Genomic DNA, 12,752 nt, shown 5'->3' with positions numbered 1-12,752 from the left:
TTGTGGGCTAAATAATTCACAATATTATTATACTTGATTTGTTAGATGTTTTTCTAAATTTGTGGGCTTAATAATTCAAAATATTGGTGTACTCGATTTGATCTATATTATGATATTTGATTTGTTAGTTATTCTTATTTGTGGGCTAAATAACTCAAAGTATTATTACACTTGATTTGATTTATATTGTTTCTTGACTAAGATTTATGCGATTTGGAGGTGTTTCCGCTACCCGTCGGCCCAACTTGGCATTTTCCAATTATTAAAAGGTAAAACTTTGATTTGCTAGTTATTCTTCTAAAGTTGTGGGCTAAATTATTATACTTGATTTGTTAGATATTCTTTAAAGTTGTGGGCTAAATTATTATACATAATTTGTAAGACATTCTTCTAAAGTTGTGGGCTAAATTATTATACATGATTTGTTAGCTATTCTTCTAAATTTGTGGGCTAAATTATTATATACTTGATTTGTTAGATATTCTTTTAAATTTGTGGACTAAATAATTCACAATATTATTATACTCGATTTGATCTATATTATGATATTTGATTTGTTAGTTATTCTTATTTGTGGGCTAAATAACTCAAAGTATTATTACACTTGATTTGATTTATATTGTTTCTTGCCTAAGATTTTTGCGATTTGGAGGTGTTTCCGCTACCCGTCGGCCCAGCTTGGCATTTTCCAATTATTAAAAGGTAAAACTTTTATTTGATGAATATTTTAATTTGTGGGCTAAATAATTCAAAAATATTATTGTACTTTATTTGATTTATATTGTTTGTGTATGATAGATAGTAAAATGAATCAAATAGAAACAATATAAATCAAATCAAGTGTAATAATACTTTGAGTTATTTAGCCCACAAATAAGAATAACTAACAAATCAAATATCATAATATAGATCAAATCGAGTATAATAATATTGTGAATTATTTAGTCCACAAATTTAAAAGAATATCTAACAAATCAAGTATATAATAATTTAGCCCACAAATTTAGAAGAATAGCTAACAAATCATGTATAATAATTTAGCCCACAACTTTAGAAGAATGTCTTACAAATTATGTATAATAATTTAGCCCACAACTTTAAAGAATATCTAACAAATCAAGTATAATAATTTAGCCCACAACTTTAGAAGAATAACTAGCAAATCAAAGTTTTACCTTTTAATAATTGGAAAATGCCAAGTTGGGCCGACGGGTAGCGGAAACACCTCCAAATCGCATAAATCTTAGTCAAGAAACAATATAAATCAAATCAAGTGTAATAATACTTTGAGTTATTTAGCCCACAAATAAGAATAACTAACAAATCAAATATCATAATATAGATCAAATCGAGTACACCAATATTTTGAATTATTAAGCCCACAAATTTAGAAAAACATCTAACAAATCAAGTATAATAATATTGTGAATTATTTAGCCCACAAATTTAAAAGAATATCTAACAAATCAAGTATATAATAATTTAGCCCACAAATTTAAAAGAATAGCTAACAAATCATGTATAATAATTTAGCCCACAACTTTAGAAGAAATATCTTACAAATCATGTATAATAATTTAGCCCACAACTTTTAAGAATATCTAACAAATCAAGTATAATAATTTAGCCCACAACTTTAGAAGAATAACTAGCAAATCAAAGTTTTACCTTTCAATAATTGAAAAATATCAAAATTTGATGAGCTTGCTTCCCCACATTTTTCTACCCCCAATTTTCAATAATGTGAAAATATCAAAATTTAATAAGCTTGCTTCCCCATATCTCTACTCCCAACTTTTATGTAAGTAGATCTGGCAAAATTTTTGCAATGAGTGGAAGCTGATGGCAGAAGGGATGGAAGGGATGGAATCTACGGTGTGGAGAAAGGTAACAAATGAGAAAAGAAGAAAGTAGATTTGGATAAGAACTAAAGTTTGCGAGCACCTATTTTTGCTCACTAATTTGCTAGCAGCTATTATTGCTCACTAATTTGCGAGCACATGTATATTTTGTGACAGATGCGAGCACCCTTTGCTCGCAAACTTTCGAGCACTATAGGTGTGCTCGCAAAATCCCTCATTTTATTCCAGCCGGCAAAAAATGGGTGTAAATGGATGTTGTTTTCGTGTATGCTCGCTATTATGCTCGCAAGTTTGCGAGCAAAAGTCGGTGCTCGTAATAAAGTGGTCACAAGTTTGCGAGCAAAAGTCGGTGCTCGCAATAAAGTGGTCACAAACAGCCGCTTTTTTTGTAGTGATTGTAGCTTAATTTAGGGTTACGTTACGTAACGTTACTACTGCAAGTCTGCAACTATAAATGTATTTGCAAAACCAACTTCTATAATTTCAGAACAGTCCCTTCATTAATTAATTCTGTAAAAAACAAATAAAATTATTTGGATATATAATCGTCTCAAGTCTCAAGGTTATGTAAAAGTGAAAATGATGCAAAAATAGTGGTTGAATCGCATAATTTCAAAACAAAATCCAGAAACCAAAAGTTGAAGCCACACCAGTCATAATCTTTTTGATCAGTCATAATTTGTTTGACAATAAGAAGAAAAGATGGGTCTTCATTCATCATTACCACACAATCATATTGTTAATCCACTATATCAAATCCCAAATACCTTCTTATTAATTTTCCGCAGTATATATATTGCAATAATTGCCCTATATTGATTGTGTGTTGGTGCAAGACTGCAATCAATGCGAAATTTTGTTTTTCCATAATTGTTCTGATCGTATCGTATATACAAGTATTAATCACTAATCAATGCATATCTTGGTGTATCATAATATTTGTATTTACTAGTAATAATTAATATAAATAATTTCACGTGGAGATAAATATCTGATGCAGCATTAATGGAGTTTTGTTTGATTTAATTCTCTGTGTCTCTCTACGCTGCAAGATTTATCAGAGGGGCAGTTTGGTCATATTTCACCATGATATACGTATATTATTATATTCCGCAATGTTGTTTGCTCCCATTTATTATCGTGTTTTCTAGGGTTCAGGCGTTCAACATTCAGATTTCATATCAATTTATTAATTCCCAGAAATTTTATGAAAAATGAATATCATATAATAATTCAAAAATCCAAAAATCTAGTACGAAGTACTACCAATTATCATAAAAAATGTTCAACAATATTTGTAACACCACCTGTCCACTATTTAAAGAATCATTTTGACTCGCATGAGTTTTAAAAAATTGTTTAACTTTGTGAAAAAAAAAAGTAGCGGGAGAAAGTAAATGTACTGTGAGACTCATTTTTAATGTTCAGTACTAATAAATTTTGAGTATAAAAAGTTAATGGAATGTGGAGCCCGTAAACCAAAAATGAAATAAATTAAAGGGTCATTTACATTGTTGACCCTCTAAAATGACAAAATGACTCTTTAAATGATGGACAAAGGAAGTACTCCATATTATAATTAATTATAATAATATTATTTTATTATAGTACTAGTATATAAATTAATAAATATACGAATTAGTTTGAGTTATAAAATTACATCCAATCTGAACATCTGAAATTTTAAAAAATCTGATCCAATGCGAACCAAAAATCCGAATAGAATTTTAAATTTCAGCTTAATATTCAAGTTGGATTTTTGAATTTCGGATAATTTGGTGACTCCTAATGTTTGGTTTTTTCACCATATATACCACATATAAAAACCTCTTCCCTACCCACGTTGAATTCTCAGAGATATATTCATTGCGCTGTATGTATCCCAATATACTTACTACTACAATATTTTTACATGCACAAAACATACATTAGTGTAGAGAGAGAAACAGAAAGAGAAAAGAGAGAGAGAGCTCAAATTAAAGCTGAAGGCTGTGAAAGTGGCCAAGACATGGCGAGTGGATGGATGAAGTCATTGCAATGCAAGTCAAAAGCATTAGACGACGTCGTCACCCACCACCACAACTACCGCCGCCGCCGCCACCACGACGACAACGACGACCACCGCCACCACCGCTCATTATCCAACTCCTCCAGCTGCCGAAATAGCTACCAAAATCTCAAAGACATCGTCGAAACCAACAAAAAGAAACCAAAAAAGCCGAAACCCCCAACCCACCACCCATCCCCGCCGTTCAAGCGCCCGGTTTCCCGAAAACCCGAACCCGGTCCGCCCGCTCTCCCGGTCCGGTCCAGCGCCATCGACTCGTTCTTCCCTTCTCTGACCGAGCTGCCCAAAGACCATCCCTCCCGCAATGTGGTGGAAATCATCTTCCACACGAGCTGGGGCGAGAAGAGCTTCTCGGGCCAGATTGAGATGGTCTTCAAGGTCCAGACCCTGCCCCGGACCCTGACCCGCTTCGAGGAGTATCGCGACGCCGTCAAGCTCCGCGCCGGCTCCGCTGGGGACGCCGGCGAGGACCACGCGCGCTGCATTGCCGACGGGAACGAGGTCATGAGGTTCTACTGCCTCGGCGCCACCGCTCCCGGCGGCGCGTACGAGACGTGCGGCGGCGCGTGGGCGTTCCAGGGGTGCAAGAGGGCCGCCGTGTGTACATACTCCGGCAGCGGCGAGGCCCACGAGAGCGCCGGCGGGGGGAGGGGGAGGCGGGCCATGCTGGTGTGCCGGGTCATAGCGGGTCGGGTCTGTAAGGATATCGGGCTGGGCTCGGTGATTCAGGAGCGGGTCGGGTACGACTCGGTGGGTGGTGGGAGCGGGGAGATGCTCGTGTTCGACACGCGCGCGTTGCTGCCGTGCTTTCTTATCATCTATAAATTGTAAAATTATTATTTTTGATTTAAGAAGATTTCGAACGTTTATCAACACCGATTTTCTTTTTCTATTTTGTTTTGTAATTCGAATTCTGCAGCTTAATTTCATAGTTTTTTTTTTTCTTGATTTGTAATCACGGAGAATGGGGTTGATAAATGTTCTCTACATCTTCTTATGGAATGATATATAATCCCCTTGCATTAATTCCTTGCTTTTATTTGTGTACAACATTGGCTTCAATATAAAAATAAACATGATAGTACCTTCTCACGTTCTTGCTCTTGTGAATTCAAAGATCTCATTTATTTTTGAACTTGCATCGATTTCCGCAGAAGACATCGTTTTCAATACTGATTTTTAACCATGAGTCCATGACCATAGCATTAGGGTCATTATTATTTCCGGTTATAGTGTGAAAATGTTTTGGTTCACAGCTTCCTCTTGGTCTACACATATTTTATCTGTAATTTCCATCATTGTTATGGCATCATAAGTGCATTTCGTTATTTTTATTATTATAAATTCAATTTGAATTATTAATAGTACTCCCTCCGTTTCTTCATAGTTGAAGCGAAACTTTTCGGCACGGAGTTTTAGAATGAAACGTTGGATGTGTTAAATAAATAGATAAAAAAGTAAGAGAGAGGAAAAGTTAGAAAGAATAAAGTATAAAGTGAATAAAGTAGAGATAATAAAGTAAGAGAGAAAAAAAAGTTACTATCAAATATGTAAATGACTCAACTATGAAGGAACTTCCTGAAATAGAAAAATGACTCAGCTATGAAGGAACGGAAGGGAGGAAGGGAGTATAATTATGATTAAAATATGAATTAATAAAGTGATTTCATATTCTATGAATTATTTGAAGTGAAACAATGAATAGTGAAAATTAATTAGAGATGTATGGCTTAAAAATTATACTAGCATTGTAAATTTTGTAACGTGACGCAGAAAAAAAAAAGAATGATGATTAAAGACTTGAGGGAACTTCGTTAGGCAAAATCAGTGTATGAGAGGTAGTTCAACTTGCCTAATATTGGTAAGTGATATATATCGAACTTGTTTAACATTGGAAATTAGATGCAAAAAAAATTGTCATGATTATTACATTTTGTTAATGATGGAGTTCTTCAGTTATGAGGATATGAGCCATATTTGGTATGTGCACATAAGTACAACATGCATTAGTTGTAAAGATTTGACTATATTTTTCTAATAAATGTTGATTGGTGGCAACGCAAATATATTTAGAACTATGTGGGGAGCGAATTAAAACCCTCCAATTCATCGTCAGTTTAAAAACAAAACAAGATTTATTTATGCTTTGAAGTTAAGAAACAATTTGTTAAAGTATAGTTGTTGTCATGAAATTGACGTCTCTTCTTACGCGACATGTGATTTTGTGAAGCAGTACAAAAATGTAGGGTTTTGGATGGTTTTGAGCATGGAATTTGGTGCTACTGAGGGATGTGTAATATGAAGGGGACATTTCACCACATCAATATGGAAATCTCACCTTATATATCAATCTTTTATTTTTGCGTTGTTTATCCACTAATTATGTATTTTTAGTGGTTTAGGAACTTGCTTGTAAGAATTTAAATTTTCCAGGTATGGTGTAAATTGATTCATTACCAACTCCATAAATATACATTGAGTATATACTAATTTTCTTTATATATTTCATAATGATGATATTGAAAGATTAAATAATATATGTACATAATTAAGGATTTTGTATTATTGTTGTTGGCATTTCTTTATCACGCTAATTTACTAATATGTATTTTGCTGCCCATTATTAATGACCAGAAGTGATCATAGCGTATAAATTATTAAATTTTTATTTAACTTTAGTATTTCTCATCAACTCTTAAATTTGTCCCACATTTTTTATCGGAACATTTCCTGTAAATTTTAAATAGCAAGATTTTCGTTTTTACATACTAGCTTTAAATTCGTCTAGTAAATTACTAAACTACTATTAATTTGTTTTAATTTTACAACTTGTTAAAATTTTAATGCTAACATTACTTAATAAAATACTCATAAATGAAATTATTTAATTTAGTATAATATGATATTGTTTCGCTGCCTAAAACATGACATCTTTTTGTTGATATCAGATAGTGTCAGGTAAGCAAGTCATCAAGTTAATGTCAGTGCTAAAATTTTGATTGGTTGCAAAGTCAGAAATAATATTTTTCATCAAAATCTAACCATATATTGCCTGTATAAATTTAAAGTATAGACCACGTTTTGGTAAACGATCCGATTTTATCAGCTTGAATTTTTAGACACCCATATGTAAAAAATCAACTTGTTAGCAAACTAAGACCAAACTGAAAGTTAGTATTTCCTCCGTAGACCAACAAACGTCCTATTTTACCATTTTTGTTCGTCCATCAATAAATATCTCATTTTTTTTCTTTCTGTTTTTGGTAATGGACTTCACATTCGATTAACTTATATTATACTGGTGGATTAGTAAATATTTGAGTCTTTTACATACAGTATTTTTAAAAACAAAAGTGACATGGATAATAATATTGTCTTGTTAATAGAAAAGGCCCATCAGGCCATCACTACGTCACAAATCCTGCCATACAAATTGGCCCAAATTCTTAGATTAAAATTCCAAGGCCCAACGGAAAAAAATCTGTGAAAAAAACATTATCCCATTTAGACTCGAATCAAATTCACATTTACTCTCCAGCGTCGCCGGCTGCCGTTCACGCCGGAGTTATCCGACTCTAGCGAGCCACGCCTCTATCTCTTCTTCCCCTATTTATCCCTCCATCCCTCATTCTCCATCTTCCATGAAAAATTATTTAAAAGCTTGAATCTCACAACCATTGCAAAAATTGGTAAGAATTTTTATGTATCTTATTCCTCTTGTAATGTAACATTGAATTCAACTGAAAGATTAAAGTAGAAGAATGTTGGTTACTTGAATTGAGCTAGGGGGGTTTCAATTGGGGGTACTTCATAGTAACTGGCTGGTAGAATTTGTTTTGAATTTATGACTTGAATTGGAGTGTTTCATAGCAATTTGTGACTTCTCCAAATATTATGAGCTCGAACTGGAAGTGGATTATGTGATGCTCAAATCAGAACACTTTTAACCAATAGATAACTTTCCAGCTAAAATAGTATTCCTGTACATTTCTCCAAAACTCCTCTTTTATATATGTATATAGATAGATAGATTTACTCAGAATCATTGCCTTTGTAGCATATCTGATAATTATTTAGAATTTGAAGTTGCAACACTGTATTATCTTTTGCTGAATAATTGTTTAGAATTTAAACATTGGTATCTTATTGTTTGGATGTGTTGATGTGTATGCTTGTGAGGTTATTTATATGGCATTGGATACTCTGCTTTTTTATTTAGGATTATTTTTTCGTGGAAGCATTGTTGTTGAGGAGAATTGCAGATTAAGTATGTGTATAGGTGCTATGCTCTCGTTGAAATTAAATGTATTTTCAGTTATATATGTGGGTTTGTAAATGGATGTTTGCTTCAGGATTTACATGCCATCAAATCTACTTGCACGAACGACACAGTCTAGCGAGTGTCCCACCAGTCACCACATAACAGTTCCTGCTTTTTCATAGGAATGGACGCTGGGTGTCTGCATTCCCATTTCAGCACAGCTCCTTTCTCTCATGGTAAAAGGACATGCTTGCAGTTTGACTATCTGAAATATAGCACACAGCAAGGTCTTAGTTCACTCGATTCTTTAAAGGTACTTCTATATCGAATGCTACTTTCCTACACCTTATTGATTCGTCACCACTTAGCAATGCAACGTAATCTGAATCATGTTTTGATTCAGTTTCATGCAACCCTAATTATAAGCACCTATTAGCTTATGATATGTTAGAGAATACTGATCGAGGTCTCCTGTTTTTATATACTTCTTTGCAGAGAACTTGCAATAGACTCAGCCAATTGAAATTACGAACCCCGTTAGAGAAGTCAAATCACTGTCAAGCTCTAATCGTTAAATGCGACCATCCTCAAAATTCAGATTTTCCTCGTTATTATTCTAAAAAGGAAAAGAAACCTTTTCCTATACCTATTGTTGAGTTACGACGAAATGCCAGGAAGAGGCTGAAAAATCGTGAAAACCAACCAAGAGCACCTATCCCACCTCCAAAACTAGGATTGGTGGTTAAAGGACTGATTCCTCTAGCATACAAAGTGTTGAATGCAAGAACAACATTAGTTAACAATCTGAAGAAACTTCTGAAAGTGATGCCTGTCAATGCCTGCAAGTAATTCTCTACCCAATGCTTGGTTTTCATTCTGCATCTTTACAACTGCTAATATCAATGTTCACTTTTCTCTGTTCATGTCCAATCATTTTATATATCACAAACTAAAATAAATAAGGAATTTTTGGACTTTCTTTTCCTTTCTACTGCATGTTATGATGATCTTAGTTGTGATGGTGTCGTTGGTAATTTGAGATAGATATCACTTTTTCTAACATTTGATTTTCTCTTGACAGTTATAGTCTATTCTTGCAGGTGGTGTACTGAAATTCATGTAGGTCCTATCGGGCATCCTTTCAAGTCTTGCAGAGGGCCACGAGCTTCCATTCGCAAAGGGACTCATGAATGGGGTAAAGCAGTTGTCGAGGACATATTGGTACCGCTTGAGGCATACCACTTGTATGACCGTCTTGGCAACCGTATTACTCATGATGAGAGGTTTTCCATCCCAAGAGTTCCCGCGGTAGTGGAGTTATGCATTCAAGCAGGGGTAGACCTGCCTGAATACCCCACCAAAAGAAGAAGGAAACGCATAATACGCATTGGAAAAAAGGAGTTTGTTGATGCCGATGAGAGTGACTTGCCCGACCTTGACCCAGAAGCTCCAACACCAGAAATATTGGCTGAAATACCAGACTCAGAAATTGTGCCACCATCTAGCAAAGAAGATATAGCACTGCTTGCTGAGGAAACACTCCAAGCATGGGAACAAATGAGGGATGGAGCCCGAAGGTTAATGAAGATGTATCCTGTGAGGGTTTGTGGTTACTGCCCTGAAGTGCACATAGGCCCAAGCGGACACAAAGCCCAGAATTGCGGAGCTCATAAGCACCAACAGCGTAATGGGCAACATGGATGGCAGGCGGCAGTTCTCAATGACTTAATTCCCCCCAGATACGTGTGGCATGTACCTGATGTTGATCAGCCTATGGAGAGGGAGCTCAGGAACTTCTACGGGCAGGCCCCTGCAGTGGTTGAATTATGTGTGCAGGCTGGTGCAGCTGTGCCTGAGCACTACAAACCAACCATGAGGCTGGACGTCGGAATTCCTAGAAACGTTGGTGAAGCAGAAATGGCTGTTTGATATCTTTCCCATTTCAGTCACCCAGTAAGTTTCCATCCAACTAGTTTGTACAACTGTCAGTTACATATTAGATATATAAATGAGAAGTTTATCAAGATATAATATAAACTCTTTCTCTCTCTCTTTCATGTTAAATAAGATTATATAACACATGTGTCTGTCTTTGCTAAGATGTTTTGCTCCAAAACAGTACCAGCATTGAGAATTTCATTGCTTGAAACATTTGAAATGATAGTAGAAAACAAGAAAAATGAAACATACTTAGTTGATTATAACTGAAAGCACCATTAATCATGTAAGCCTCGATCAATCATGAATATATATTTAACGGCATTAACAAAGAATTACAAACAGTAAATACCCAGAACATACCACCAAGCTTACATATAATAGGACAAACTGGAAAACAATAAGAAAAAAAGACAACAATGACTATAAATCAATCATTCTAGAATTATCCATCCCTCTAGAGTAGGGTAAATCTCTGAAATAAGATTTCGGATGACTTTTTCCTATGTCGAAGCAAATCAACGGGATTTGGGTCCTTCTGGCAAAGTTGGTTTGGGAAGTTCTGGAATCTTTGGAAGTTCAGGTAACTTTGGCATTTCTGGTTTAGGTAGAGTTGGCATCACAGGCTTAGGCAAAGTTGGGACCTCAGGTTTTGGCACTATTGGAACCTCGGGCTTAGGCAAAGTAGGGACCTCAGGTTTTGGCATTTCAGGTAGAGTAGGCTTTGGTAACTCAGTCTTTTCTGGTGTTGGCTTAGGGAAAGTCGGTACCTCCGGTTTGGGTAGTGTTGGAAGTTCAGACTTTGGTGAATTTGGGATCTCAGGTCTTGGTAGTGTTGGAACCTCAGGCTTAGGCAAAGCCGGGATCTCAGGTTTTGGTAGTGTTGGATCCTCGGGCTTAGGCAAAGTCGGTACCGCAGGTTTTGGCACTGTTGGAACCTCAGACTTAGGGACAGCCGGGACCTCAGGGTTTGGTAATTCTGGGAGCTTTGGTAGCCCAGGCATCGTTGGTTTTGGCAATTCTGGCTTTGGTATTTCAGGTAGAGTAGGCTTTGGCAATTCAGCCTTTTCAAGTTTTGGCTTAGGCAATGTCGGTACCTCTGGCTTGGGTAGTGCTGGAAGTTCAGGCTTTGGCAACACAGGTACCTCCGGCTTGGGTAGTATTGGAATCTCGGGTTTTGGCAACACAGGTATCTCTGGTTTTGGCAGTGTTGGAAACTCGGGCTTGGGCAATACTGGGACTTCAGGTTTTGGTAGTGTTGGAACCTCAGGCTTAGGCAACGATGGCAGCTCAGGCTTGGGTAGTGGAGGTAGCTCTGGCTTCGGTATAGTTGGGATTTCGGGCTTGGGAACCTCAGGGACAGGCGACTCTAGGAGATGACGTGCCACCGCATGGTTTGTTATGGATGACAGAGCGATGAGTAAGAAGAAGAAAAGGGAATGGTGGCGATGTAATGCCATTGTTTGAAGAGGAAATAGCTGAATCAAGAAGGGTTTATTTGTTTTAAGTGAGATGTTCACTTTCTTGGTCGAGTTGTGAGGTTTGGGGGTGCATTCACGGTTTATATAGGCATTGAATGAGGTGGAAGATTCAGTTAATTAGTTCAACTTCCTAATACCCTTCTCTCTTTTAAACTCATGCGAAGGGTTATTAAAATACAATTCAAGAACAGGTTAGGTCATCACTCCATATGTTAAATTAATTAAATGGATCAATGGCCTTGAAACTGCTCTAGTGTGAAACGATGATATAATGTTAGACATGATTTAAAACTTGAATTTAGGGCTTATGTGGTGTGTAATTTTCCAATTTAAAAAAGTATATGAACGAAACATACGTCTTTATTAAGTTGTTTAATATTGGTCATCTGTAGGAAACAACTACCCCAATTGGAAGAGGTTGGTAAGAAATTCCATTTGACAATGAAAGTTTAATAACCTAATACGTAGCTAAAAAGGAAAAAACATGTACTACTATTAGGATCCGTTGATAAGCTAATAAAGCCAAGATATAGATATATATCCATTCATTTTTAAATGTTTGGTATCCTATTTACACTATCCTAAAGCCCGTGTAATTGACTATGGCCCATCTTGGCCCGACAGATACAACCTCAAGATGTGCAGACACGACACGTATCTTACCAATTTGGTGGGATACTATTCCTACTTCAATTTATGGATCTAGATAAAATAAAAAATCTCCTCTGTACCCTTCTGCCGTCAATCTTCTATTCACAACAAATCCTCTATGCTAGGGCAATCCTCCATTCACAACAATCCTCCGTGGTTGACGCCTAGGGCATCGATTTGATTAGAATTTCATGTGCAAGGATTTCATCTGGTCAGTTATTCCTTTTCCATTTTTTCTCTATTTCTCTATAATCTTTTTCACCATTAAATTTTTTGTGAGTTATCAATTTGTTGTCAATTACGATTGAATTTTTCTACCCCTAATTCTACTGGTCAGTTCTTCCTTTTCCATTCTTTCTCTATTTCTCCATGATCTATTTCCGTTCTTCCTTCATAATTGAAGGAATGAAGAATTTCATGGTGAAAAAGATCATAGAGAAATAGAGAAAGAACGGAAAAGGAAGAACTGACCAGGGGTAGAAAAATTCAAT

General features: G+C 35.9%; 3 protein-coding genes across 4 annotated transcripts; 2 read left to right on the top strand and 1 right to left on the bottom strand.

Moving 5' to 3' along the window:
• The first annotated feature begins 3,717 nt into the window (after nt 1–3,717).
• On the top strand, nt 3,718–4,956 carry LOC125193032. The gene has a single exon (XM_048090736.1). It carries the CDS (start codon nt 3,775–3,777, stop codon nt 4,759–4,761), a length of 987 nt encoding a protein of 328 aa, XP_047946693.1. The 5' UTR covers nt 3,718–3,774; the 3' UTR covers nt 4,762–4,956.
• A 2,478-nt stretch (nt 4,957–7,434) lies between these two features.
• LOC125192590 (APO protein 2, chloroplastic-like) lies at nt 7,435–10,282 on the top strand. Of its 2 annotated transcripts, none has more exons than XM_048090212.1 (4): nt 7,435–7,619; nt 8,374–8,504; nt 8,687–9,036; nt 9,292–10,282. In XM_048090212.1, exons 2-4 carry the CDS (start codon nt 8,376–8,378, stop codon nt 10,118–10,120), a joined length of 1,308 nt encoding a protein of 435 aa, XP_047946169.1. In that variant the 5' UTR covers nt 7,435–7,619; nt 8,374–8,375; the 3' UTR covers nt 10,121–10,282. The 2 variants fall into 2 exon arrangements, with proteins under 2 accessions (XP_047946169.1, XP_047946168.1); XM_048090211.1 differs by having other exon boundaries at nt 8,283–8,504.
• Nucleotides 10,283–10,407: 125 nt separating this feature from the next.
• On the bottom strand, nt 10,408–11,651 carry LOC125196874 (protein PELPK1-like). Its single transcript, XM_048095534.1, has one exon. The coding sequence runs from the start codon at nt 11,587–11,589 to the stop codon at nt 10,648–10,650; it is 942 nt and encodes a 313-aa protein (XP_047951491.1). The 5' UTR covers nt 11,590–11,651; the 3' UTR covers nt 10,408–10,647.
• Between the last annotated feature and the right edge of the window lie 1,101 nt (nt 11,652–12,752).

This window comes from Salvia hispanica, chromosome 6, assembly GCF_023119035.1.
Source record: "Salvia hispanica cultivar TCC Black 2014 chromosome 6, UniMelb_Shisp_WGS_1.0, whole genome shotgun sequence".
Taxonomy (NCBI): domain Eukaryota; kingdom Viridiplantae; phylum Streptophyta; class Magnoliopsida; order Lamiales; family Lamiaceae; genus Salvia; species Salvia hispanica.
Note: the sequence above shows the minus strand (reverse complement) of the source record. Positions and strands in the feature narration are given on the sequence as shown.